The 26,818-nt window shown below is 49.5% G+C and overlaps 15 protein-coding genes across 15 annotated transcripts; 8 read left to right on the top strand and 7 right to left on the bottom strand.

Moving 5' to 3' along the window:
* Positions 1-706: 706 nt before the first annotated feature.
* N7519_006146 (MFS transporter) lies at positions 707-2,536 on the top strand (the record flags this gene model as incomplete). Its single annotated transcript, XM_057292922.1, has 3 exons — positions 707-1,765; positions 1,816-2,222; positions 2,278-2,536. 3 exons carry the CDS (start codon positions 707-709, stop codon positions 2,534-2,536), a joined length of 1,725 nt encoding a protein of 574 aa, XP_057147733.1.
* A 608-nt stretch (positions 2,537-3,144) lies between these two features.
* N7519_006145 (serine protein kinase) lies at positions 3,145-4,473 on the bottom strand (the record flags this gene model as incomplete). The annotated part of the gene is made up of 5 exons (XM_057292921.1): positions 3,145-3,420; positions 3,481-3,599; positions 3,656-3,828; positions 3,894-4,147; positions 4,306-4,473. The coding sequence occupies 5 exons, from the start codon at positions 4,471-4,473 to the stop codon at positions 3,145-3,147; spliced, it is 990 nt and encodes a 329-aa protein (XP_057147732.1).
* A 795-nt stretch (positions 4,474-5,268) lies between these two features.
* On the bottom strand, positions 5,269-5,568 carry N7519_006144 (uncharacterized protein; the record flags this gene model as incomplete). The annotated part of the gene is made up of 1 exon (XM_057292920.1): positions 5,269-5,568. The coding sequence occupies one exon, from the start codon at positions 5,566-5,568 to the stop codon at positions 5,269-5,271; it is 300 nt and encodes a 99-aa protein (XP_057147731.1).
* Positions 5,569-6,201: 633 nt separating this feature from the next.
* Positions 6,202-7,032, top strand: N7519_006143 (mediator of RNA polymerase II transcription subunit 7; the record flags this gene model as incomplete). The annotated part of the gene is made up of 2 exons (XM_057292919.1): positions 6,202-6,465; positions 6,523-7,032. The coding sequence occupies 2 exons, from the start codon at positions 6,202-6,204 to the stop codon at positions 7,030-7,032; spliced, it is 774 nt and encodes a 257-aa protein (XP_057147730.1).
* A 312-nt stretch (positions 7,033-7,344) lies between these two features.
* N7519_006142 (uncharacterized protein) lies at positions 7,345-7,683 on the bottom strand (the record flags this gene model as incomplete). Its single annotated transcript, XM_057292918.1, has 2 exons — positions 7,345-7,619; positions 7,662-7,683. The coding sequence occupies 2 exons, from the start codon at positions 7,681-7,683 to the stop codon at positions 7,345-7,347; spliced, it is 297 nt and encodes a 98-aa protein (XP_057147729.1).
* An 882-nt stretch (positions 7,684-8,565) lies between these two features.
* Positions 8,566-10,445, top strand: N7519_006141 (NCS2 family permease; the record flags this gene model as incomplete). The annotated part of the gene is made up of 3 exons (XM_057292917.1): positions 8,566-8,655; positions 8,728-9,648; positions 9,702-10,445. 3 exons carry the CDS (start codon positions 8,566-8,568, stop codon positions 10,443-10,445), a joined length of 1,755 nt encoding a protein of 584 aa, XP_057147728.1.
* A 946-nt stretch (positions 10,446-11,391) lies between these two features.
* On the top strand, positions 11,392-12,549 carry N7519_006140 (serine hydrolase domain-containing protein; the record flags this gene model as incomplete). Its single annotated transcript, XM_057292916.1, has 1 exon — positions 11,392-12,549. The coding sequence occupies one exon, from the start codon at positions 11,392-11,394 to the stop codon at positions 12,547-12,549; it is 1,158 nt and encodes a 385-aa protein (XP_057147727.1).
* Positions 12,550-12,724: 175 nt separating this feature from the next.
* N7519_006139 (uncharacterized protein) lies at positions 12,725-13,923 on the bottom strand (the record flags this gene model as incomplete). The annotated part of the gene is made up of 2 exons (XM_057292915.1): positions 12,725-13,523; positions 13,592-13,923. 2 exons carry the CDS (start codon positions 13,921-13,923, stop codon positions 12,725-12,727), a joined length of 1,131 nt encoding a protein of 376 aa, XP_057147726.1.
* Positions 13,924-14,279: 356 nt separating this feature from the next.
* On the top strand, positions 14,280-15,675 carry N7519_006138 (uncharacterized protein; the record flags this gene model as incomplete). Its single annotated transcript, XM_057292914.1, has 2 exons — positions 14,280-14,982; positions 15,050-15,675. 2 exons carry the CDS (start codon positions 14,280-14,282, stop codon positions 15,673-15,675), a joined length of 1,329 nt encoding a protein of 442 aa, XP_057147725.1.
* Positions 15,676-16,693: 1,018 nt separating this feature from the next.
* N7519_006137 (uncharacterized protein) lies at positions 16,694-17,317 on the bottom strand (the record flags this gene model as incomplete). Its single annotated transcript, XM_057292913.1, has 1 exon — positions 16,694-17,317. The coding sequence occupies one exon, from the start codon at positions 17,315-17,317 to the stop codon at positions 16,694-16,696; it is 624 nt and encodes a 207-aa protein (XP_057147724.1).
* A 1,043-nt stretch (positions 17,318-18,360) lies between these two features.
* N7519_006136 (uncharacterized protein) lies at positions 18,361-18,630 on the bottom strand (the record flags this gene model as incomplete). Its single annotated transcript, XM_057292912.1, has 1 exon — positions 18,361-18,630. One exon carries the CDS (start codon positions 18,628-18,630, stop codon positions 18,361-18,363), a length of 270 nt encoding a protein of 89 aa, XP_057147723.1.
* A 985-nt stretch (positions 18,631-19,615) lies between these two features.
* N7519_006135 (uncharacterized protein) lies at positions 19,616-21,397 on the top strand (the record flags this gene model as incomplete). Its single annotated transcript, XM_057292911.1, has 4 exons — positions 19,616-19,918; positions 19,975-20,275; positions 20,337-20,692; positions 20,753-21,397. The coding sequence occupies 4 exons, from the start codon at positions 19,616-19,618 to the stop codon at positions 21,395-21,397; spliced, it is 1,605 nt and encodes a 534-aa protein (XP_057147722.1).
* Positions 21,398-22,466: 1,069 nt separating this feature from the next.
* N7519_006134 (MBL fold metallo-hydrolase) lies at positions 22,467-23,372 on the top strand (the record flags this gene model as incomplete). Its single annotated transcript, XM_057292910.1, has 1 exon — positions 22,467-23,372. One exon carries the CDS (start codon positions 22,467-22,469, stop codon positions 23,370-23,372), a length of 906 nt encoding a protein of 301 aa, XP_057147721.1.
* Positions 23,373-23,577: 205 nt separating this feature from the next.
* On the bottom strand, positions 23,578-24,305 carry N7519_006133 (glutathione S-transferase family protein; the record flags this gene model as incomplete). The annotated part of the gene is made up of 2 exons (XM_057292909.1): positions 23,578-23,860; positions 23,917-24,305. The coding sequence occupies 2 exons, from the start codon at positions 24,303-24,305 to the stop codon at positions 23,578-23,580; spliced, it is 672 nt and encodes a 223-aa protein (XP_057147720.1).
* A 506-nt stretch (positions 24,306-24,811) lies between these two features.
* On the top strand, positions 24,812-26,674 carry N7519_006132 (uncharacterized protein; the record flags this gene model as incomplete). The annotated part of the gene is given in 6 exon segments (XM_057292908.1): positions 24,812-24,922; positions 24,978-25,189; positions 25,213-25,513; positions 25,573-25,681; positions 25,715-25,851; positions 25,871-26,674. The coding sequence occupies 6 exon segments, from the start codon at positions 24,812-24,814 to the stop codon at positions 26,672-26,674; spliced, it is 1,674 nt and encodes a 557-aa protein (XP_057147719.1).
* Between the last annotated feature and the right edge of the window lie 144 nt (positions 26,675-26,818).

Here is a 26,818-nt window from a genome sequence, read left to right as displayed (position 1 = left end):
CAGGGGGCTAAACATGGGAGAAATTGAGAGTAAATCGAAATGCTGATCTCACTCCATTCCTCTACTCCGTACGGAGCAGGAAATCTTTATCTACAACTAAATCTTTATGCTGGCTGATATTGGCACTCAAGTTTGACGAATAACATTTCACGTGCAGTTCAAAGTGTCGGGTGAAACTGACTAGGGGATTGAAACGGACGCCTGGGCTACCTATGTACCTATTCCAGCCCTCTTGAGAATGATCATTTCCATCGGACACAGTCCAGTCTCATGTTGCAGAGAATGCCTATGCAATTTAGGAACTCCCATCACCAACCACCCTTGTACCTGCCTTGAACACCGATAGTCTACATACTTTGTCAAGATGACTCTTTTATTCTATCCGCCAATTCCCGGTAATTATGTAGTTTAAAATGCATATTTTTTTGGATATAAAGTCTAGGTAGTTCATAACTGTCGAATAGACTTAACATGTCCCCACAGACCAAACCATGGTTTGCGACCGGGACGTATTACCTTGTTGGGACGTCACTGGTTCTATGACCGGGCAAAGCTATCGATGACGCAGTGGGTTACCTAGGTACCATCAAAGTGATGAAAATAGTCGTCTGATCCATAGAAACAGGATGTTCCGAACCCTTAGCTTTATCAATTGCTGTATCTATTATCCATATTCCTAGATACCCAGTACATTGGACAGCTCAGCATGTCGCACAGTCCAGACGATACTAGCACTAGTGAAAGCGATGATCTCAGTCCCATCACGACGGGGACCGATCGTCGTCTATCGGAAATTGGGCCCATGCGCTCAGAGAGCATCAATCGCCGCCAAAGCAACCTGAACGACGTCGAGCTAGAACGAATCAACACCTATCGACTCCAACATCGCTCAACTGTCGGCTCCGGCATAGGAATCACACCGCGCGAGCAGTGGCTCCCCCTGGGAGCTGGCAAGCCTCATCCCCCACCTCTCCCAGATCCGGAAGAATATATCGTCGAGTTCAACGATGCGGACGATCCTCTGCACCCACAGAATTGGTCCCTCAGACGCAAAATCTGTATATCAGCGACCCTAGCATATACAACTTTCGTTTCGTCTTTCGCCAGTGCCATATACTCCTCCGCCGTGGGAGAAATCAGTGTTAATTTTGACATCAGCACGGAAGTCGCTATCCTCGGCGTAACCCTGTATGTTCTGGGATTCGCTTCGGGGCCGACAGTATGGGCACCGGCAAGTGAGCTCATTGGGAGAAGATGGCCAATCTGCATTGGCATGTTCGGGTACTCCATTTTCGCCGTTGCATCAGCGACCAGCAAGGACATTCAGACCTTGATGTTGACGCGATTCTTTTCCGGCTTTTTCTCTGCTAGTCCGATCGCCATTGTTCCGGCCGTGTTTGCAGATATTTGGAATAACCAGACGCGGGGCGTGGCTGTCGCTATGTTCGCCATGGCTGTATTCGTGGGGCCTTTCGCGTCTCCGTTCACTGGCGGCTTCATCACAATGTCTTATCTGGGATGGAGGTGGACCATGTACATCTCGTCCATTATGGGGTGGCTGGCCACTGGCCTTTGTCTTATTTTCCTGAAAGAGACATATGCGCCCTCTGTCCTGGTGGAAAAGGCGGGTATCCTGCGACGACAGACACGCAATTGGGGAATCCGCGCGAGACAAGAAGAGATCGAGGTCGATTGGGGCGAGCTGATCACGAATAATTTCAGTAGACCATTTCGTATGCTCTTCACCGAGCCAATTGTTTTCCTGGTAAGTCGTGCGCAAATATCTCGTACTGAGTCATGCTAACGTTCCTTCAGATCTCTCTCTGGATGAGTTTTGTATATGGCCTGATGTATGCACTTCTCGGTGCCTACCCCGTTGTCTTCCAAGGAATCCACGGAATGAACCTTGGTGTTGGAGGTCTGCCTTTCATCGGATTGATTATTGGCGAGTTCCTAGCTGGCGCCTATGTCCTTTTGGGCCAAAGGGCATATATCAAAAAGCTAACAGCTAACAATAACATCCCGGTCGCCGAATGGAGGCTCCCTCCTGCCATCCTTGGAGGTGTTTGCTTCTGTGTTGGGCTCTTCTGGTATGGGTGGACTGGATGGACAAAGTCGATCCATTGGATGGCCCCGACCGCCAGCGGAGTCGTGACTGGATTTGGGATCTATGTTATCTTCCTGCAATGCTTCAACTATTTGATTGACTCGTATTTGACATTGTAAGCCGTTTGATTTGCACTTTTCCATGGAACGTCATATTGACTTTGAAACCAGTGCCGCATCTGTGTTTGCTGCGAATACCATTATTCGTTCAGCGGTGGGAGCTGCATTCCCCCTGTTCTCGAAGCAGATGTTCGTCAATTTGGGTGTACAGTGGGCTGGCACACTTCTCGGGTGTCTCGCACTCATCATGATCCCGATTCCCTTGGCATTTATCAAATGGGGACCTGCGTTGCGTAAGAGGTCTAAGTTTGCGCCAATCTTAGACCCTTCTCCTGCAGGAAAGTCGGAGAAGGGGGATGGGTCTGTTTAGGCGTGACGTTTGTGTTTTGTATTCCATACATATAATTTGTTGAAAATCCCAGTTAATTCTCATTAATACTGGCCTTTTTCATGATGCAACGCTAACCCTAATTCGGCATCAACAATGCAGATCCCATACACGAAGGATCTGCACTCAGGCTCCTGCCAGAAGAAGCCTGGCTCCCTTGGCTATATGCAGTTTGATCATGACATTGCTGTCCTCAGTATACAGGTCGTTATCTCACTGCATCAGCGCTTCGGTATTCCAATTGAGCCTGCTTTCAGTCAGTTTTTGCTTCTTCTTGTTGTTGTTGTTCACCGAGTCCTGTTTCCCACCGAGTCTTTTCTATTCTACCATAATGGGGGTATACGAAAAAGGAGCATAAATAGATGCTCCTTTCCATGTATGAAGAAGATAGACAAATCATTCATTTACTTTCTATAGTATACAATTGGAATTTTTCATATTCATAGTACTTTTCATAGTATTATTTTTGTCTCAACATACATGCTATACAGATCGTGTTTTTGTATTCAACATAATTCGCCTGGTACTGATAATGAAATCCATGGACATCTGAACATTGTAACTTTCAACCGTTGGACTTGCTATGTTCCTCATTCACTCAAGAAAGCATGAAATAGAAGGTCGGACATAGAGCTGCGATCTTGCGGATTCTGCTGTAGCATTGACCAGAGGAAATTCGACAATTTGTCCGCATTGTCTGCGACAAAGACAGGCGGCAGTCTCTCGCGCAAATAAACAGCGAACTGATTCCTCCCAGCCCTAACGAAGTTCAGTATGAGGGATTTCAAACTTCCCTTGGACTCGTCAGATGTGCACCCAAACTCCGTCAGGACAAATAGTGGTTCATTTGTGGCAAGTTGGAATAACTTCATATACGTCAGTCAAGAACAATGAACCAGACAGCAGAGGGTAAGTAGATGATGTACCAAGCAGCCTAGGGACCAGGCATCGATTTTGAAATCCCAAGGAAGATTCTCGAGCAGCTCAGGGGCCCTCAAAGCCAAGGGCGTGACGGGAACAGAAGAATTGTCGCCATTGTGGACGACTATCGAGGGTCTGTCTCAGCATTGCTGCTTTCACGTCTGACATGGAATTCCTTACCTGCACCTAAATCACCAATCTTGACAACCAGTGTTGAAATGTCGACATCATCCAGTAGACCACGAGGTCGTTGAGTCACCATCAGATACTCAGGAGCACTCTGGTCGGTCGTAACTCCAGGGAGCCAACGGACAGGGTTGTATTCGGGAGGCAACAGCATATCACTAATCGAGCTACACTCCATAGAGAGTAATATATTGGCCGGTTGCAAATATGTAGATGATATTAGCAAATTTACAGTGAGTGATTTGCTCTGGACACCTTACCAGTATGAACAAAGCCTTGCATGTGGAGAAACTCCAAAGCAATAATGATTCGCAGAGAGATAGACCGTATGTAGCCAGCGGAGCGCGGTTTTCCCCGTTCACATATTCTTTCACCGTCGGATAGCATAGCAGGGAAGACGAGCACAAGATGCAGACCATTGGGCCCCGTGTGTTCGAAATGATCCAAGAGCTCTATGATATGATCTCTCCCCCGGATGAGGCGTTTCTGTCTTTGATAGTTGAAGCAGTATAGAGAGCTCTGTGCTAGTCTTCGAGGCGTCTGCTTTGATGATTTTCAACGTGACGTCCTTTTGTAGCCTAGGGGGGCACTATGTAAGACCACAAGGCCACGTTGACTTCCCAAAGAAATAGCTCCGAACAAACCTTCAGGTCTCTTGCGAGCCATACTGTTGAAAATGTGCCGTAGCCCCATTTCCCAATGACCTGATACCGCTCAAGGAAGATGTCGCCCAGATGCACTGGATGATAGCCTCCCGCGCGGTATTCCTCGACGGGCTCAACAACGTCGTGGATTCTCTCAAAGCGGCGCATAGTCGATAGATGGGAAGAATCCTGCGATATGTCGAGATAAGAGGGAACTAGTTAAATTGATCCTAGCTGTCATGTTTGCTCTTCCGACATGTACACTATACTACATCAAAGAGCGGTGAATCAACACGTGAATACAACACACCGTAAATCTGTCTATGATGTGCATTCTCTACGTACGTACCTCTATGTAGGGGATTACCTCTGCCGGGTGGGGCTCTCCCATCTGAGCGCCGCTTTTGTGGGGACGCTCAGAGTCAGGGTCATTTAGTAGATTTCTGGCCGGACTTAGGGTCATTTAGTGAGCCCCCACTATTAGGTATGACTTGGGCCTGAACCCAGCACTGGTCCTTGCTTGTATGCGATGGACTATATACTGGGTACCTACCACGCACAAAGCTATGGACCGCGGGAGGTCTCTGTCTCTTCCAGCTATAGTCGTCGCGTGGACCAACGGTCGTGACAAAGCCCGTTCTTCATCATCCAACCTGCAGAAGCCTTTCAACCTGGCAGCTTCTGCCTTGTCGTACGGCGTGTCACATCGAACTGACAGCAGCGGTGGGTAGTAGCGACGGTAGGAGAACCAGCTCACGAGGAGACCTAGGAGCAAGTGACATCCCATACATCGTTCCGGTAATCGTCGAGGCGCGAGATAGCAATAAGTAGTGTAGAGAGCAGCGGACAGAAAGTTAGCAGACATTGCCCGAGATCTGCCCGAGGGCGCAAAACATGCATCTGGCCACGGAAGAAGCTGCTGTTGGTTAGTAGATAACTCGAGTGCATTTCGCAGAGTGATTCTCACAGAGAAAGGTACCCGAGGCCAGCAAATGGGAAGCTACTGTGTCCACTAGGGAAGCTGCGCCATCCCTCCTGCAGAATGTGTTGGTTGGACTGGGTGCAGACAGTCCATGCGACCAGGACGTCGTCTTTGGTACCGCGAGAGGGCATGCAACGCGAAGGCCGATCAGGACGTGGACGTCCCACTGCATTGTCAACCACGTAAGTCAGAAATGAAGTCAACATCAATGCAACCAATAGCCCCAGCACTGTCACTAGAGTCTTTTGCACCCCCGGGCGCATCATGGCAGACCAGGCCATGATGATAAGGAGTGGGATCACGCCAGCGTAGATCACGGACCATACTAGTCACAATATGAGTATCCTAAAACGGAGGATGTTCCGAGGGAGCCGTACGGACAGGGACTCGCTCATGGACCGCGAATGGGTACATGATGGCTTTGTCGTCAAGGGAAAGCATGCGGTGGGCGAGTTTCATGAATTGAATCTGCTCGCAATGACATTAGCAACTGAAAATCCTGTAGTACAGGATAGGTCCACTAACCATCACCCAGCCCAATGCTAGAAACCCCAGTGCAATATAGTCGGCCGCATAAGAGCGCTGGGAGAAGCGAGCAAGTGCTCCCGTGAGACCAACACAGTGCAATGTATGGGCTGACCCCGGGCCTGGGCTGCCATTAGATGTCCTGTACAAGGAACCGAATGCTCTGAGGGTCTTCACACTGGAGCATGTCGAGTGCTCTGGTGGATAAGAAAGTGAAGTAAAGCGGACACACTGTCGCAGAGCGAGAATGCACAGACCCACTTGCTCCTCCGTGTTCTGGACCCACCCGCGTTCTGCGCTCTGATAACCTTCTTCACTTCCTCCGCATCTCGCCAACCAGGCATCAATGTCAGAGACCTCCCGAGGTTTCTCCACAGAGAGCCTTGATCATGGCGGATACGAACCAGCAGAGAGCCGTGACTGCGGCCTTTGCGCCGCCCCCGCCTTTGTGGAAGCACTTCACGCGCGAGAATCTCGACCGGCTGGAGCAGATTAAGACCGAGGCTTCAAAAGACGTGAACGGTCACCCCAATCACACAAAGGAATTGACACCGTCAGAACTACGTGCCCTAGATCTGCCTCCAGAGCTACGCTTGTTAGTGCCACCCAGGACCCCGACAGGGGAGTACTCCCTGTTTGGCGAGCAGCAAACGGTGAGTTGGAGCTACGCTGAACATCTGCTCTAGCTTGGCTGACTTTGTCGTCTACAGCTCTCTACTAAACTACCCTCGTTGAAAGAACAAGGTATTGAGCAGCTCTACCCAGATCCAGTCACGGAACCCGAACAAGACCCTTCAAAGCCCTCCCCGCCCCTCAACCACGCTTACTACCTTTTGAAGATCAGCAAATCCCTTCTCCTCAACTTCCTAGAGTTTGTCGGTATCCTGTCAGTATCGCCGGAACAATTCGAGTCAAAAGTGGACGACATGCGAAACCTGTTTATCAACGCCCACCACCTTCTCAACCTCTACCGACCGCACCAGGCTCGCGCATCGCTCATCATGATGTTGGAAGAGCAGTTGGCTCGTAGTAAAGAAAAGATCAACCGAATTGACAAGGTCAAAGCCGATATCGAGATTACCCTGGACCAGCTTGAAGCAGAAGGTAAACAGATCAGGTCTGCAGCGCAGGCAGAAGGTGTTGGTCAACCGGAAGAAGATGCTCGTCGTGCTATTGAAGATTCTCGCTTGGTGTGGCATTTTTTGGATCAAGACAACTAAAAAGTCTGGCCCAGTGACCGTCTACTGACTACCTACACGCAAGCACACCAACCTAAATGTTGCACTGCGCGTTCACATGGCTACAGCTCAGGCTTGCCAGTATTAATTTGATGTAGGCCCTTTGCTTGAATGCAACTGAGATCTCATTTGATGTTCAAGCATTCCGTCTACGGGAGGGCTACTTCCAACCCCGAGAAGACCGAAGACCCCACCGGCCCGTTGAATCCCAAGCCCATTTGAAGGCTGCACTACTTCAAGCTGTTCATCCTTGTACCATGTCTACCCGAACCAACCTGAATTGACAAGACGTGTTCAAGCCGACCAACCCGGTACATCGACATATGGGATCGTTTCAGGGACCTGCTGGGTATAAGTAGGAGATTGGAATTCGAGCTGCGACGAGTCTGAGCTAGTCGTTGTGCTGGTCCTCATCTCATAGCCTTCATCCTCGATTTCCTTATTGGATTTGTGAATCTCACGGCGAAGCCACGGCGAAGCCACGGCGCCACCTCCATCGTTATTGATTGTACTCTCCTTTCGCAACCCCAAAAGCGGTAAGGTCTGAGCACTAAAACGGAAGGGGAAGGCTAAGAAGTGGTAGAGAAGATCCCCTACCTACGTATGCATACGTAGGTATACTCCAAGATACATCGAAGAAATCAATACAAGATGATTAGACGAATGGACTTTCTGGTGCCGCGTAGTTGTTCTTCATGTCTTCATAATTCTCGTCTCTCATCCACTGCCTCAATGGTTTAGGCCGGCTGTTTCTTTTTCCGGGAGGAGCATGTAAGCACCTGGACGAAGCAAGGCTGTCAGACCGCACTAATCCGATATCTGCGGGTGAGATTTGTTCACGGCCCACGATCGGATATGGCCGCCCCAGATATCCCAGAGTAATGAGACTGGAGATAATTGAATATGCCCCGGTGCAAGCGATTTCTCCTTATATCATCGGCTTACTCCGTTATCGCCCACATTTCCAAGGGTCCACATGCGAGACATGCGACACACGACACACAATTGATAAGATCGAGCTCACGAGGACTGAGCGCACCGGGATCTTGGCATTGCAGGGATTTGTGCAATTCTGAAGGAATAAGGGTCTTGTTCTTGAACATGCCGTTTTGAATTTTTCATTTGAAGTGACTCTGGAGTCGGCATAATATCTGTCTCTTTGTTTTCCGTCGGTTTCCCGACTCTTGACCCATTGAACGACCCTCGATAAAATCCTGTCGGCAAACTGACAGCCAATGAGATTATCTACGCGACATCTCACGGGTGAAACGAGACCCGCCCGAGCCGCCAAGTGCCAAACCGGCCGAAGATAGCTGTAATTGGAGGCGAACTTTTTTTTTTTTTCTTATCAGCAAGATGTGGTTGGCCGAGAGACCTTGAGGTTTGCCTATTTCTTCCTTCAAACCTATATTCCACAACTCCCACTGCAGGAACAGCTTTTAAATACTGCGTCTCAAGGACGACAGCGTCTTCGGATTTCGCTGTATCCACACACGACCGTGCTCCTCTCTCGCAATGGGTTTCGGTACTTGGGTCCACGACACCAACCTGCGGGTTGCCCGCAGTCCCGTGGGGAAATGGTTTCGTCTGGAGGGCTCCGGCCATGTAAGTCATACTACACTGTATACGTGTGATCGCACGGCCAATACCGAATATGAGACTAAACCATAGTCTCAGCCTAAAGAGAGGAAGGGCAGCTACTTCTTCACTGAAATCCGCGCCGGCCTCGCCACCTTTTTCGCCATGGCATACATCATCTCCGTCAACAGCAATATCACCTCTCTGACCGGTGGAACCTGTGTCTGCCCCGCAGAAGACATGCAAGACCACTGCGCAAATAACGTCGAGTATGCTATGTGCACGCAAGAAATTAACCGGGATATCGTCACCGCCACCGCCGCCATCGCCGCCCTCTCAACGTTCTGCATGGGTTTCTTCGCCAACCTGCCTATCGCGCTCGCACCTGGAATGGGCCTGAATGCATACTTTGCCTACACCGTTGTTGGAGTCCGTGGGAGCGGCATGGTCCCGTACTCGACTGCCCTCACGGCCGTCTTCGTGGAAGGATGGGTATTCTTGGGCTTGACGTTGATCGGTATGCGGCAGTGGCTAGCGCGTGCGCTGCCAAAGTCTATCAAACTCGCAACTGGTGTCGGCATCGGTCTTTACCTCGCATTGATCGGTTTGACCTACAGTGCTGGTATTGGATTGGTTCAGGGTGCCACTGACACTCCCATCGAGTTGGCTGGATGTCTGGAGCAGGATTTCGACAAGGAGACGGGTCTGTGCATGAGCAGCGCCAAGATGCGCAGTCCGACTATGTGGATTGGTATCTTCTGCGGCGGTATTATGACGGCTTTGCTGATGATGTACCGTATCAAGGGTGCTGTCATTCTCGGCATTTTGTTGGTTTCTATCATCTCCTGGCCTCGCACTACGCCCGTCACTTACTTCCCCTACACGGAGCTCGGAACCAGCAAGTTTGATTTCTTCAAGCAAGTTGTCACCTTCCATCCTATCAAGCATACTCTACTCGCTCAGGATTGGAACTTGGCTGGCAAGGGCGGTGAATTTGGACTGGCTTTCATTACATTTTTGGTACGTCGCCAACGTTCTATACAGGCAGAAGTTCACAACTAACATTTCGATAGTATGTCGATATCCTGGATACCACAGGTACAATGTACTCCATGGCCCGATTTGCCGGCGCAATCAACGAGGAGACCCAGGATTTCGAGGGCAGCGCCATGGCCTACATGGTTGACGCGATTTCCATCTCAATCGGATCCCTCCTGGGCAGTCCCCCGGTCACAGCATTCGTCGAGTCCGGCGCTGGCATTTCCGAAGGCGGTAAAACCGGTCTGACATCCTGCGTCACCGGCATTGCGTTCTTCATCGCCGTGTTCTTCGCCCCTATCTTCGCTTCGATTCCACCCTGGGCCACGGGTTGCACGCTCGTGATTGTCGGTGCGATGATGGCCAAGGCTGCCGCCGATATCAACTGGCGGTACTACGGTGATGCGATCCCCGCGTTCCTCACCATCGCTATCATGCCGTTCACATACAGTATTGCCTACGGTCTGATCGCTGGTATCACCAGCTATATCACCCTCAACGGCTTTGCGTGGTGTCTTGAGAAGATCACCGGTGGTCGCATTGTCCCGCCTAACAAGGATGAGTCTGATCCTTGGTCTTGGAAGGTTAAGGGCGGGTTCCTTCCTCCCTGGGTTAACCGTGCTGCTCATGGAAAGAAGGATTTCTGGAAAGATGATGAGGAGTATGCGGAGCAGCGGGTTGCTTCTGGTGAGGCTGTTTCTTTCTCTTCTGCGTCGGAGGAACGGGTCCCTATTCAGAAAGGTCATGAGCCTACCGCTGCGCCGATGAAGTCGGCGTAGATATGGAGGATGGAAAATGGTAATTGCGGTTGTGATTTGTTTTGCATGGCATTATAGCGAATGTGTTCATTTTGTATACTCTTTTTATGTATTTATTGACTCACTATTCACACCTGTCGTTCGGAGGTGTTGTACATGCCACGGAATGAACATTGTTTTAATACCACGAAGTCTTGCGTGTATGTAGTTGCCTTGGACACAGTACCGCCTCTGCTAACATGCTAATATCTGTGTCAGTCTTAATAGGAGTCAACGACGACAATACCTATCAACTTCAAGCATCGTCAAGGTTATGCGTGATCTCCACTAGATACGTAAACACGTACCTCTGCAGAAATCCATAAATGGCTGCGCCATCATTCCTCCATGATCCGTTTAGAGGCTAGCGCTAGCATCTAAGTGCTCGGCGAGACTAGGTATAAACCGTCACCCGACTGCTTCGTGTCCATTTCATTATCATGATGTCAGGGCAAGGGAAAAGCTATTATCTTAGGTGTTGATCAATTCTTCTTAGTTAGCTTATTCTGTATCCACTGGTACTAGTTATATTTATATCTAAGCCTTTGGTGGTGCAAATATATATAGCCGAAAGTGGTAATATATATTTGATGAAGTGTGCACACGTCCTTGTTGCGGGGTTTAACCTTACAGGGTGTACCTCGGCACGGAGATTGTGAGGATGGACTCCGATCGTGGACACGGGAGTAGGGCATTGGATTCATTCCAAGGTCAACCTGAGTCAATCCAAGTCAATACGGGGATGTCCCCACAGTAAGCACTAACATGTTCTAGGGCTAGAAGGTCACGAAAATCCGCTTATAAAAACGCAAGGGTCCCATCGAAATTCGGTGGAACACTCACTGCTAAATCAATTGTACAGTCGAAACCTACCGAAAGCTTCAAATATCACCATCCACCTAAAACTAAGAACCAAGCAGTTTTCGCCATGGCCACCCTACAAGGTCACTGCGACCCCGCATTCAACCGCGTGCGCGATCTTCTCCAAGAAAGACTAACCTCAGGCGAAGAAGTTGGCGCCTCACTCTGCGTCAACATCAACGGAGAGAACGTCCTCGATATCTGGGGCGGCCATGCCGACGCTGCCAAGACACGCTCATGGGAAAAAGACACACTAGTCGTCGTCTTCTCATCTACCAAGGTCGTCACAGCCCTAGCCGCACTAATCCTCGTCGACCGCGGCCTGCTAGACGTCGAAGAGAAAGTATCAAAGTACTGGCCGGAGTTCGCAGCCAACGGAAAAGAAGACACGAAAGTGTGGCACATCCTCAGCCACGCCTCTGGGCTGCCCAACTGGGACGAGCGCATCCCCATGGAAACCATTTACGACACCAAAGCCTCGACGGACCTGCTCGCTGCGCAGGCTCCGTGGTTCAAGGCTGGTGAAGCATCCGCTTACCAGCTGGTAGACCATGGGCATTTGATCGGTGAGATCGTGCGACGCATTAGCGGGAAGTCATTGAAGCAGTTCATTGTCGATGAGATTGCCGGTCCGTTGGGAGCGGACTTTAGTCTTGGTGTGGCTGAGAAGGACTGGCCGCGTACGGCGGATATCATTCCTGCTCCGCCTGCGTCTATGCCGGAGATGGACCCGAAAAGCATTGTGGGTAGGGCATTTGGCAATATTACGCTGAAGGCGGAGGATGCCCAGACTCCTGAATACAGAGGCGCTGAGATTGGGGCTATCAATGGGTTCGCGAATGCGCGTTCTCTGTCTCGGATTGGGTCAATGGTGTCCCTAAAGGGGACTGTTGATGGGAAGCAGTATCTTGGGCTCAAGACTATCGATCAAATGATCCAGGAACGGGTTAGTGGTCTTGATCTGGTGTTGTTCATGAACTTCAGATTCGCGCTTGGTGTCGCCCTGCCAGTCCCGGAGTCTATCACCTTCATCCCCAATGGAAATATCTGTTTCTGGGGAGGTTGGGGTGGATCTATGCTGATCATGGATCTGGATCGCCGAATGACTATTGGTTATGCCATGAACAAAATGGGGGCTGGGGTCTTGGGAAATGAAAACGTCAAGGCGTACGTCAGCGCGATTTATGAAATTATGGCAGACAAGAAGCCGTCTGTGTCCCTGTGATGTATGAATGTATGATTTTGCTTGCACAAATTGAATGCCAACGGACATGACTCCATATGTGTATTAAACGAAGACCGAACCCGTCTAGATATACCCAACTTCAGTTTATACATTGACAAATATTTCTTCATGATAGTCCGAAATCGTATTTTCATCATTGCCCAACCAATTCCCATCAAGTGGACTTCTTGGCCTTTGAAACCTCCTTATTACCACCGGTCTCAGTAAAGACGAGCTCATCTCTCTCCCAAATTAACTCTACCGCGGTACCTGCGGGGCCGACAAGAACCGTCAACAGAGCAATCTTAACTAAGAGACTGAGCCAAGATACAGTATTGAGCAGCTGTTTGTGAGCAACGGTGTACAGCGAGATCGCCCAAATCAAGACACCCGCAGAACCAATCATATAGTCCCATCGGAGGAAGACATGGACCCCGTCACCGACATTATCAACCGTCAGCCCAGACCAAGGCAGAGGAACTGAGAAAACATTGGCCGGGTGAAGGGAGTCCAGAAAACGGTCTTCAAACAGAACCGGGACTACAACGGTTGCCAAAGAGACGACCAATGTGACAATGTGCGACAGAGACGCATTGGCAAACGCAAATGCGTAGACCCAGCGCAAGCTAGACATGGATGCCCGGTGGTTGTTGGAGAGGAAAGGAGACAGAGTAAAGTAGGCGACCGTGGTCAAGATTGACACATACGCGGGCCAGGGGTGCCAGATGGTAATGGCGATCTGCTTTAGGTCCACGGGAATCACAGAGGGAGCGGGCAACGTCATCGCCACGGTCGGCACCATGTATCCGACGACAAAGACCAACGGCAGAACTGCGAGGACTGCTCGCGGGATGCGGATATTGTCTGCGTGAGGACGGCGCGCAGTGATCGAGGAGCCCAGCTGAAGAGCACATGTCAATGGAATCCCAAAGGCGAAAGTTAATACTTGAGCGGCGAGGCCAAATAAAGTCGGGCTATATGATTAGTTAGTTTTTGTTTATTACTCAATATGCTTCCAAGGTTGTCAGTGGGCATGGCGTACTAAGCGGCTATTGTCCCCGCATTGCCGTTTCTCCAAGATTCCAAGACAATCAGAGTCCAGGTTGCGCCGAATGTACCACTAAATCCAACTCCGTGAAGCAGGAGACCAGGGTTGGTGCCATCGAGTGCCGGGTAGAAAAATGTGGTCAAAAGAGTCAGTACGTGATCCACTTCCTCGATTCCCGTGTAGACTGTCCGCAAAGGCGCGTCGATGCTCGGGAGCTTGCCGGACTCAATGGATTTGCGGCCCAGGGCATCGAGGCCGTTGATGTAGGAAAAGTAGAATATGGCGTAGAACACCAATGCGCTCAAAGAAAATAGTACATATCTCATCGTGAAAATGGTGTAATAGTTAGCGCGGAACCGATTCAAATCTGGGGAAACAGGGAGGAGTAGCCGGACTTATAAAACATGGCCGATCTGTGCCAAGTCCCATGGGTGTGAGACCGAGGTGTCACGAATTGAAGGTTGTGCAACCACTTCCTTGACGATCTTTCCAAGGTTGATGATCCTTTCGTTCACATGCGCACATACGAATGGAGTTCGATACCTACCTTGGTAACCTAGGACCTAGGCAGTGGGGTTGTCACAGCATACTGCATACCAAAATGGGTTTAGCGTTCTCCACATCTTCCCCAATCGCCTCACGGCTCAGGCACCGGCTCCAATCAACTTTCACTTCATTCGCCATGGCTGATTCATTACCGCTGGAAACTCTTCAGGAGATATTTTCCTACCAGACAGGCCACCTAGCCTCATGCGCTTGTGTCTGCCGGCAATGGCAGGTGGCCGCTGAGAGATTCACCTTCGCCGATCTGCATATCAGTTCGGCGGACCTCGAAGACTTCCGCCAGATGTTTCCTGTATCCAACTCCACCGGTCGACGTTTCCACCTCCGAAGTCTACATTTCAAGGTCGTTATTCCGAAATATAGTATTGCCGCCCGCGGCCAGTATGAAAACCAAGATGACCGTGACAGCAATAACAACGCTTTCACGCGAGCCATTACATCTCTCTTTGAAATTCTGAGCTCATGGCCCGAATACGACCGCTACATGTTACTGCAGATCTACGTCAGGTCCCCAAGTGATTGGCAAGCCGAGCCGGACTGGACTATACGGCGTACCAGATTTGAACGAGGTCGTGCTTTCCCAGAGGAGGAGCTGTTACAGCGCCGGTATCAGGATTCCTATCTACAGCTGATGGGAAAGATTGCTCTTCCTGACGTCAAGTGCATTACTTCATTAGACGTGATGGGCTGTGAGAACTTCCGCAACATCGCACCTGGAGCTGTATCTGAGATGGTTATCCATCTTCCACGACTGCAAACCGTCACCGCCACACTTCGCGACAAAGTCAGGAATGGTACCGAAATGGGTGATAGTCTTGGTGGTAAGTCATAGAAACGTCTCCCATGCACTTTCATTAGTCCAAAATAACGTTCTAACACCGCGAATAGATTTCCCTAGAGTTGCTGCTCGTTGGCCTTCTTCCCTGCGACACTTACGACTGAGATACGAGCCAAGACAACCATATGGCGAAGACTATTCACCGCACTCAACCCCAGGCCCAAACTCTCGCTCCCTTGCTTTATGCCAAATGACTCAGCAGCTGGAAGTTGTTGACTTATCGGAAACCACGATCGGCCCTGATTTGTTCTGGCCGGTAGATGCCAATATCACCCCATTCTGGCCAAACCTTATCAAACTTACCATAATGTACTCGAGGAATTCCGCCTCACGGGATCACACTGCCGATCTAACGGACGAAGACCTACGAACTGCACTCAAGAGCAAAGATCTCGATGAGTTGAGTCTCGCTGCTGGACGTGCTGCTCAACATATGCCTCGACTACAGTCCATGGAGATAGATCTCAGTTTAAGCAGCGTGCCGACTGCCCATTATTATTTCATATACGTTGCAACCCTGGGAAAAGTAACATGGGCGGTCACCTCACAGTTCTACGTATCGAAGAAAGCACAACAGGCATGGGACGTTGCGGCTAAGCGTCACGGAAATGCTCTGCCATCTGTGGAAGTCTGTGATATGGATACTTATTCCTCCGATTCAAGTTTGTCTTCATGAAATGGAAGATCTCAAATGGAATCCCGAGGAAAGCAAGAGATTGAAAGTCAACGAAAGTTGATTAAGAACCATATGCAGTACAGAAGTCTCCCATCTCACGATCGAACTATCCGATGACCAACAAAATCCATTCAACAGACTGGTCAGGAAAGATCTTGACCAGCTGGGTCTCGCACCTGGACGTGTACTCAGTATATGCATCGGCTAAATTTCATGGACATTGTTATCGGCATACGTAGCGTACCGACATCCCATGATTACTTCACCTATGATGCAAATTTGGGCACAGCGTCATGAGCGACGACCTCGGGAGTTTACGTATCTCAGGCAACACAAGAGGCATGAGATCATGCGGGTAAGCGCTATAGAGATCAGCCTGCTGCTTGCCCACCAATCCCTGGCTGGACATAACTTCAAGGCCAGCGATATTTGAGTCTGCAACCTACTACTTGACCTGCAATCCCTGGATTGACCTACATTCAGGGTTCTGCGCCCGTTAACTACAACGCTTGTTTCAACCCAGTAGCCATATGGTGCGGATTCTGTGCATGCATCAGCCATCTATAGGAGTTTGTGCTATGGGCTCATTTTGCGCGTTGTGGAGGATTTTGTGGGTCTGCGGATGCTTCCCGCTCCGCCTTAATCTTGGCCATGCACTTGGTCTATTTAGCAGAATACAATGGATGTTTCAAAGATAGTATCAAAGTCAATACAACTAAATTCTAAATTTAGCAGACACAAGTCAAGGTATAGGTACGGTTACTATGTAAAAACGCACTGGAGACTGAAACACATACATGTCTAGACTAAGCTACCAATGGAACACCTCCATGTGTCTGCATTTCTGTCTCCGCTTTAAGAGATGGGAGGCATATGCCAGCTTGAAATTCAACGGGTGACCCCACGGCGATCCTTCGCATAGGAATAGACAGCAGGTCTACTGGGCAAGCTCCCTTCAGTCTGCTCCCGTGTCGTAGTTACTTGCATCAGTGTGAGCTTAGGGCATGTGTTTAAGCACTTAGAAAGGCCCTGTTAAATCGGATAGCATGTTCTCCACATGCAGCTCGTCCCGGTAGCCCTCGAATACTTGATCCACCACATCAGCCAGCCACCGAATCAAGCTGCGAACCGTGTAATGCATCTTACAATACTCCCAGTACTCAGGGAAAAAGCCCGCATTCTCCCAATCGACAATGCCAGTGATCTTTCCATTCTCAGCGAGGATGTTCCTAGGATTTAGATCACCATGCGTAAAGACGATCGCGTGGGGAACGGCATGAGACTTGGCCGCGAGTCTTCGAGTATCATCCGTCGTCACTCTAGTCAGATAGCTGTGAAAGTCGGCCTCTGTTTCGAAGAGTAGTTCCTCTCTCTGGTTGTCGGGGATGCGCCAGTCCAGTATCCCGCCACCTTGTGAGTTACAGATTTGAAACTTGCTGACTTGGTTGGGGATCGCTCGCAGTTGGGAGATATAGCGTTTAAGGTCGGTTACGGCGTTTTCCATTTGCTGATCCGTCATAATATTGAGAAAGTGGCCGATTGGACGACCTGGAACTTGGGTCATGAGCAGGTACGAAGCATCAGAGGTTTTCAAGACATCGAGGGCCCGCGGCGCGGGTATTTCAGTGAATTCCTCCACCATGTCAAGGGTATGTGCCTCCGCTCGATATCGACCTGCCTCATGCGGCTGTCCCTTCCGTAAATACAGCCCAAAAGGCAGCCGTTGGACACTTGGGGAAAGAGTCGGTCCATAAATGTAGAAACCAAGCGACCGGAGCTTTTCATAGGCTTTGGATCGAACAAAATATGGCAAAGTGGTCCACACTTGTCCAATAGTGCGAAATAATAGCATGGGTAACAACGGCAACCGAATGCTTTGTGCACCTTGGAGGTATTAGAGATGATTCAGGAAAAGGAGGTTCAACATTACCAGGACGATCCCGCTGTTCTATCATCTGCCTCCGGGACTCCATCCATGCCAGTGATTTGGAAACGGGGCATGAAGCGCAAAGAGATCTTTGTGAGTAATTGGGGTGTGAGCAGTAGTCTTATCTTCAAGCAGCATAATCCTGTCTGATAAATCAATGAGCATTTCACCCCGGGTTCGGTATCTGTACAGGTTGGTGTTGATGTAATACTTGCACCTCAGTCAGCGTGTACTTGTAAAAGTGGCTGGATTGCGACCTACACTCCCTCTGTGAGCTGAATTCTGATCGTCCCGGCGCCGAATTTCAAGGTAAACATCGCCGGCCTCTACAAGCTCGCATGCGGAGACCGATGTCAGCCAGAGATTATCAGGTCTCTCCATCGGCCGCGAGGTCAAGGAGAGGACCGACTGGATAGATCCTATAGAGTCCTTGGACAAAAAGGCGCAAAACATTTCATACAGTCGACCCTTGCGCGCTGGTGTCAGCAAAGACCATATGACATGGAAAGAACATACCTATTCCTTCGACTAGATCTGGATTCATCAGCACCCGAGGTGGGACGATGTGTACAAATCGCAGATCAGAATCCTCTAGAGACTTGAAATGTTTTTGTGTGAGGCAACAGCGCCCGCCGTCTCTTTCATATACCAGCCGCTTGGTCTCAGCGGACAGGTTTGTTGCCACAATAGGCCGAACTACGGGCTCGCAAGTTAGAAAAAAGTAAGGGAGACTCGCTGTGGGTAGTTTTATGTTGCACTTACAGGTTGATCAAATATTTCCAGTCCGAGAGGAATTCCGTAATCGTTTTTGTTGGGGCGGATTGGGAGGTCCCACCAATTGCGGTCTCCCGCAAAAAGTAGCGGGCTGCTTCCTGGGGATCCTGCGCATCTATGAGGAACGCTCCTATAATGGAACGGGCTGGATGCGGGAGCTCAGTGATAGTTAGGAGGGCTTGGTATGGGGGAGATTGATGGTCCTGATAGAAGAGCTGGGAAGCTGAGTCCCGGATATGGCATGGAACCGTCATGATCAGAGAACTCGGGAATGGCTTTGGACCTCATTCAAAAATGGAAAGGAAAGAAAAAGAGAATGAAGTAGAAAGAGCAAAGGAGAGAGAGCAAACTAATGAGATGTAAGCCTAAGACCCCGGGGTTTGTCTAGGTTGGTCTCCAAGAGGTCACCAGGGGTCACATGACAGGTACCTATGCTCAAGTGTTTGGTTTGACGTACAGGAGCGACCCCATGTACAGCGGCACATGTAACACAATCTATGGAGATCTTGGAAGCATTCTGCTTCAGAAAATTTGGGCTGCCACAAGGGAACCTGGTCGTGACTCCTGTTTCGGAACACGACCCTATGAAACATCCTTTGGGACACTATTGGCCATAGCCATACTCGCCAGCGCTAGTTTAGACGGGTGATCAACCGCTAAGGACTCTCAACGTTAGGAGTCTAGGGTCCCTTAAGACAGACGACGAATCACCGTGATATGATGGGAAATAGTCGGCACATCTAGTCCACACGTAACTAAGTGGAGTCGCTCTTCAGCTTTTATTCGTTGTATTTGTTATATATGAAAGCATATACAACGTTTTGGGTCACAGGACAGTGTCTTGGTCTGTATTTGAAACTCTACCAAGGTCTCAACCCTTGAACCCCTTAAAATAGTGATTGGCAATGGTGAGTGCTGTAGATGTGCGCGATGAAAGCGAGACCAGAAGAACGAATGGGTCGCGTTAACGCTAATCCTCTTTTGTAGTTTTTATGGAGCCCAACACGTGATACAACAGCGCGTCGTATCATCCGCTAATTATGGATCACCTGATGCCTAACGGCCATTGACCGCCCAAGCCAAACAGACAAACAAATTTCCCCACCATAGCTCTCCATCACTCCCTCACAGATTGGAAATTTGATTTCTTCTTCCAAATCTCAATCGAATGCTGGCAGCTTGCGTTGAATCAACTTGGCTTATGGGACTGGCACATGCCGTCCCGGTACCTCCGACAAGATGCTGCGGGATTCTGATATAGATTCCTTGAATGGGCATCTAATGTCCTTATCGCGAGAGCAACAAAAGCAACATGACAATCTTCAGGACCTGCTCACCCAGTTCAAGAGTCTGTTGGACGACTACAGCTCGCTCAAAAGTGACTATGAAGAGGTTAAAGAAGGTAGAGAGAAATACAAAAGACAGGCTAGAGGCCAGGTACGAGTCGACTGGCTTACAGAAACTACGAGAGTGAGAAAACTTACAATCAACCAGGATCGTAATCCCTTCGTCCTTGTCCTTGTGGACGGAGACGGATATCTGGTGAGACTGTCTTGCCTTCCTTGACATCCAATCGATCGCCTAACATACCTCTTTAGTTCAAAGAGCATTTCCTGAAGCATGGCAGCGAAGGTGGCATTAATGCAGCCCGCGAGCTGAGCGACTCTATCAAAGAGCTTATGCATTCGACGATGGGAATGCAGGCAGAACAGTGCCGGATCATGGTTCGTGTCTATGCAAATGTTCTCGGTTTGTCCAAGGCGCTAGCACGAGCTGGACTTATGGGCCACGAGGCTCGATCTATGTCGCCATTTACTTCGTCATTTACCCGTGCCCAAGAGCTATTTGATTATGTCGACGCTGCAGAGAAGAAGGAAGGCAGTGATTTCAAGATCAGAGGTAATGAGCAATTTGGCATGAATAGACTTGTTATTGTACTGATATGTGCTGCGAAATCAAGAAATGTTCCGTCTCTTCGTGGATCTCAACCAATGCCGACATATCTATTTTGCCGGCTGCCACGACACTGGATACGGCTCCCTGCTGACGCCCTATAGAGGCAGAAGTGACCGTATCACCCTCATCAAAGCTGCTGGTTTCCATCGTGAATTCGAGGCACTGGATCTCCCTATCAGAGAATTGCCTTCGGTGTTCATGTCTACTCCTTTACTTAACAGCAAGCCGCCCACGGGCCCGGCCGCGTCTCCGACTGTGGCCAAATTCAACGGTGGAAACGGTGCACACCACGTTACCAATGGCTCAAACGGTACAAATGGTGGAAATACTACCAAGCCAATCTGCAAGCACTTCCAAAAGGTATTGATTCCCGGTCACACAATTCTACGGTGAGTAAGCTGTTGACTGACATCGACTTAGGGTATCTGCAAGTTCGGCAATGGTTGCAATAAACAACATGTTATGCCGAACCAGTCCTTGAATCATCACCCGTCATCTAAACACTCAAGCGCAAGTGATTCACCTAAACAATTGTGGTCTTCCCCTACCGTTGTCGGTCGCTCAGAGGATTTCCTTAGATCAATGCTCCCGTCGCCAAGCATCAAAACGGAAGAATTCATCCCAGTCAATAAAGATGGGGACCGTATCGACCCATACTATCCTCACCCGTCACCAGAAGCCTTCGACGAGTACCACGCTCGAGCCAAGGAACACAAAGTCTGCAATAGCTACCATCTGTCGGGAGAATGCGGTGACATGAGCTGCACCTACGATCACAGCGATGTCTCTAACGTGATCATCGACGTTCTGCGATACATGCTTCTCCAACACCCGTGCACTCGGGCTGGGGCATGCCGATCTATCAAATGCTACATGGGCCACCTATGCCAGAAGCCCGGATGCAAGGCTGTGAAGAGCTGGCAGTGCCGATTCAACCAAGCTGCTCACACCCTTGATCTTCAGACTGCTCGCTGGGACGTTCCAAGTGACCAGAGCCAAATCGATCAATGGTCTGTCAGCGACGCTTCTATCGGGGAACACTCGCCGATTGAGTTCGGGTTCTAATCGATCACAATCCCCGGGGCCCCGCAAAGAAACAATCTGCAACCATACCTACGGACAACCTCTCTTATTTGGGATGTCTTTGTATGTTTGAAAAGTCCGCGACTGCAAGGTCGGTTGCTTGACAAAACAATGGGTTGATGGCTAGCAATAAACCGACAGATTTACGAAAGACATTTGATTTCAATGTGCTAGAAAGAAAGTTGAGGACAGTCATCTGCCACACGAAGATTCGATTCCTTGGTGACCACGACCATTCATGTTCGCTGGTCTATTTTCAGAAGGTAATTTCATGTGGTAGTTAGATTAGAACAACGAATTCATATTTGACTGTCCTTACCGTTAACCTATGCAATTTAGTCATCGCGTAATTCCTTTCTAGCTCCATATAAAGGTACCAAGGGTACCTAGGTAAGTCGCCTCGAAGTTTTCAAGGTTGTGCCCAGGTGATGTCCGGTCTGTTGCCCAGGGAAGGTGCGAGGAAGTGCGAGGAAGGTGCAAGGAAGGTGCTCAATTTAGGAAAGTACGTGTGTTTGAGGGTATAAAAGGACTCCTCTCGTCTTTCCTCCTCTTCTCTTCTTCCTTCTTCCTCTCTCCATCCCTCTCGACCACGGTCTCTCCGTAGCCCATGAGATCGTGTAGGCGAAGGGCCGTGCATCACCTATACATAAAGACGTCAACATTACCAGGTTGTTGAGGTCCTTATAGGTCTACACCCAAAACAAACCGGTCTTTCTCGTGGAAGTTCTTTGACAAAGTCGTGGCTGAGCCTTTGGGCTCTGTATAGCCACTTGACAGGTCCCACCTAATACATGGGGGGGTGTTGAGTCACATCCTCTTCAATTATGTAGTTAGTCACTTACCTAAGTAGGTAGTCACTGAATAATCTACAGTCGAAGACTATATTCAAACTAGAGTAACCAGCTGTATGCGAGCTACCTTGGGTGGCACTGATGATTGTATATATACGTAATTCCAACCAGCCAAGCTCAATACACCCTACGAAACACAACTTAATTTCCTTCAGACTTGACAGCGATTCCTTCAAGTGATCCTCGGCTTGGCCAACGGAATGGAACCGAAAGTCCACCCATTCTTCGAGCCCAAGACTTGTTCTTGGCAGTATGTTGTCGCCTGTCCTGAGAGAAAAGAGGCGGCCATCATCGACCCAGTCTTGAATTATGATGCCGCGAACTTCCTCATCACCACCGAATCTGCGGACGAACTCATCGAATGTGTCCTAAAGAATGGATATAGAGTCACCTTTCTGCTGGAGACACATGCACACGGAGACCACCTCTCAGCGGCCTACTATATCCAACAAGCCCTCTGGTCCCGCGGGGAGCCTCATGCACCGATCTGCATTGGCGAGAACGTCAGGGTCGTCCAAAGTCACTTCGCCAACAAATATTCAATCCCTAGACAGGAAATCGACAACGCCTTCGACCATCTCTTCCAGCCTGATGAGGTATTCAACATTGGTGACGTGACCAGCATCGCCCTCCATCTTCCAGGACATACACCGGACCATGGAGGCTACAAACTAGGGAACAACGTATTCACGGGAGACAGTATGTTCAATCCAGATGTTGGCAGTGGTCGATGTGACTTCCCAGGTGGCGACGCGCGGGCCCTTTTCCGCTCGATGAAACGTCTCCTTACTTTCCCACCGGAAACAAGATTATACACAGGACATGATTATCCTCCTTCCAATGAGTACACGGCGCGATGCCCATTGCCGTATGTTACGGTTGAAGAGCAGGGTAACAAAAACAAGCACATCAAGAATGACTCGACAGAGGAGGACTTTGTGAAGTGGAGGACGCAGCGGGACAAGGAGATGCCCGAGCCTAAGCTTGTTCACCAGGCTATGCAGGTCAATGTGCGTGGAGGCAGGATGCCAAGAAAATCGCACGATGGAAAGGCATATCTGCTGTATCTCATCAATGTCCCGAAGGCTTTGGTGACTGGGAAGTAAAGATAGAGAGCTATTGGTAAATCGAATTTTGATATTTTGGATTTGTGACGGGATATGTAGCAAGCGAAACAAATGATATACATCATGATATTTACTTTATATATGCTGTTTCATTCTTCCTCTGGTTCGTTATATATTCCCAAACGGCTAACTGATCCCAGTCACGGTTTAAGCCAACCCACAATTCAATCTCAATTCACACTGTTCAACTTTGACCTTGAACCTTGATGTACGCCTGCTGGATTTCCTCCCGTGTCGACATAAGATCAAGCCACTTCTTGATCAAAGGATATTTCTCGAGCGAAAGTCCAGCGAAAGAGTACAAACGCAACCAAGGCTCGAAATGATAGTCAACGGCACTGACACGACCGGGCAGGATACTCTCACCACCAGTCTTTTTCAATTGTCCCTCGAGAACATCATAGCAGCGATAAGTCTGCTCCGTGAATCGCTGGAGCGCATTCTCATTCTTCTGCGGGACGAAGTGTCTAGAAATAAATAGTAAGCATCATCTGTGAATTTCTTCCAAATTTACACAACCAACCTAAACCAATTTGTCTGTCCAGTCATGGGACCAAGCGACGATAACAAGAAATACTCCCACTTTTCAAAATCAACCAGATCTTGCGCCGATTCACCCGTCGGACCGATTATGTTAGCTGTGTCGTACACACGACGAACGTAATTCATGCATGCCCCGGATTCCCACGCGACGACACCAGTGTTGGGATCCTCGATGGCAGGGACGCGGCCGTTCTCGTTGATCTTGGCGAACTCTGCCCCCTTCACACCCTTCTGGGGATCTTTGCCAAACTCCCACTGCCTCACTTCGAATGGGACGTGGAGCGCCTCGAGCGCCATGGCGATCTTGACTGGGTTCGGGCCCGTGGCGTGGGCGGCGTGCAGGACGATCGGCTTGATATGTGTTCCCATTGTTTGATTTTGAAATTGTGAATTGGTATTTGCCGGAGAGTGTCGAAGAGGAACTCCATCTCGAGTGGCTCGAAAGAAGATATAGGATGGCGATGACGACGGCGGAATGAGGTCGCCATGATGTAATTTGCAGCAAAATCTGGGGTAAGCAACCGAGGTGATTTAACCTGATTTTCCGGTGGTGTCAGTAATATAAAGCGGAAGACGTTTTGTACTTCGTTTTGTCTCGTTTATCGCTGCTGAAATGATCGACAGGTCGTAGTTTTCCGGTGCGCCGGTTAATTCACGAGATCTTCCTTCAATGGGATCAAAGGTAGCGACCGGCTTGTTGCTAGGGGTTTGCAGAGTCGGTTTTGTCCATGCGGGAAATGAATTAAAGTAGAGAAAATGCTGCATTTCTGAATTTGCATTTGTGTTGTTGTTACCCTCGATTGCCTCGCGCGGTGAGCATCAGTAATAATTTCGCCCATAGTTCATATAGTGGCTCCAACCACCACCTCTGAAAGATGTTGGTCAAGACCTCAAGATTATTTACCCTGCTTTCCGCAGTTGCAAATTTGGTGTTAGCCTCTAGCAAAACTCATAATAAACCCGAAAACAACGGGCTACAGGATCTAGTGAGTGCATCACCCCCTCGCAGTATCATTTTGCTAACGCACTACGGGTACCTAGTTGACATGGGACCAGCATTCCATCATAGTACGCGGAGAGCGGTTGATGATCTTTTCAGGAGAATTCCACCCATTCCGCCTTCCAGTCCCAGGTCTTCGGCTCGACGTATTCCAAAAGATCAAGGGCATGGGATTTACCGGCGTATCATTCTACGTGGACTGGAGCCTTGCTGAAGGCAACCCCGGGCATGTTATCACGGACGGAATATGGAGGTTGGATGAATTCTTCGATGCAGCGCGCCAAGCTGGAACTCATTCGCCCCCTTAGGCGCAAATCCTAGTGTTCGGCCTACTTATAGCTTCCCATATGATTGGCAAGGACGAACGAACTGCAAAGTCCAACGACTCCCTTCGCTATTGCTGAGTTCCAGGGGGGTCTGCCGGGGGATGGTCCCATTAGTAAACAAAGAAGGAACCAAAATTATCCTAGGGGAGGGGGTTCAGGACATGTGCGACCAGTTAGTAAACGAAGAAGCTGTCACAGTTGTGTACAAGAACAACTACAGCTTTGGCGTCAAGATCTTCAACATTTACATGGTGAGTCCATAAAGCTTCTTCCTTGCATACTGCAACACTTATTTTCGAATTCTGCCCAGACTTTCGGAGGCACCAACTGTGGTAACCTTGGGTATATGGGCGGGCACACATCATACGACTATGGTGCAGCGATAACAGAAGAAAGGGCGATATGGCGGGGAAAATATAGTGAACAGAAACCTCAGGCTAACTTCCTCTAAGCTTCTCCTGCCTATCTGACAGCAACTCCTCATCTCGAAGCGAATGGCACCTACGGCGCACCCTCGATAGCTGTGACTGCTCTCCTTGGGAATGGGACATCGACAAAATTCTATCTTATCAAGACATGCGGACTTCACGTCCATCGACAACACTCAGTACACGCTCATATTACCAACAAGCATGGGGGCCATCAAGATCCCTCAGCTGGGAGGCCATCTGACGTTGAATGGACGTGATTTCAAATTCCACGTCACAGGTTATGATGTCGGCGGCATCAATTTGATCTACTCCGCAGAGATATTCACATGGGCGCGCCAACCAGGATCCACCCGTGTATTAATTCTCTACGGAGGCGCCGGGGAAACACACGAGTTTGGTATGCCTAGTCATCTTGGAAAGCCAACTATCATCGAAGGAGACGACATCGAAATAAAACAACACGCATCTGCCTGGATTGTGAAGTGGCATGTTACACCAGCCCGACGAATCGTTCGGGTAGAAGATCTCCAGGTCTACCTGTTCTGGCGGAATGACGTATACAACTACTGGGTGGCGGAGTTGCCGGTATTAGGTCCGATTGGAAACTACTCGTCAGCATCGAAGGACGTGGTAATTGTAAAGGCCGGATATCTTATCCGCACAGCCGATCTGATAAACAATCAGCTACGACTGACAGGTGAATGCCACGACGGAAATCGAGGTTATCTCCACTTCAGCTACGAGGCCGAAGGTATCAACTTTAATGGAGAAGTGCTACACACTTCAACAGCGTCCAATGGGAACCTGCGAGGGACTGTCAGATACAACCCTCCCAAGTTGGACATTCCCGATTTGTCCAACCTCGAACGGAAGTTCATTGATTCTCTCCCCGGGATCCAGGCGTCGTACGACGACTCAGCTTGGACACCCTGCGTAACTGAACTCAACACACAGTCCTCGGCAGCTGGATACTCCGAGTAGTCTGTACTCCATGGACTACGGATACCACGCAGGGTCTTTACTATACCGTAGTCATTGTAACGCGAATCGCCGCGAATCCAATGTCTGGTTGAATGTATCTGGTGGCGCGGGATTCGGACATTCTGTCTGGTTGAACGACACATT

This window comes from Penicillium mononematosum (assembly GCF_028829835.1).
Source record: "Penicillium mononematosum strain IBT 11891 chromosome Unknown utg000003l:1.0-8172316.0:1.0-8177699.0, whole genome shotgun sequence".
Classification (NCBI taxonomy): domain Eukaryota; kingdom Fungi; phylum Ascomycota; class Eurotiomycetes; order Eurotiales; family Aspergillaceae; genus Penicillium; species Penicillium mononematosum.
This window is presented reverse-complemented; position numbering and strand designations above follow the sequence as displayed.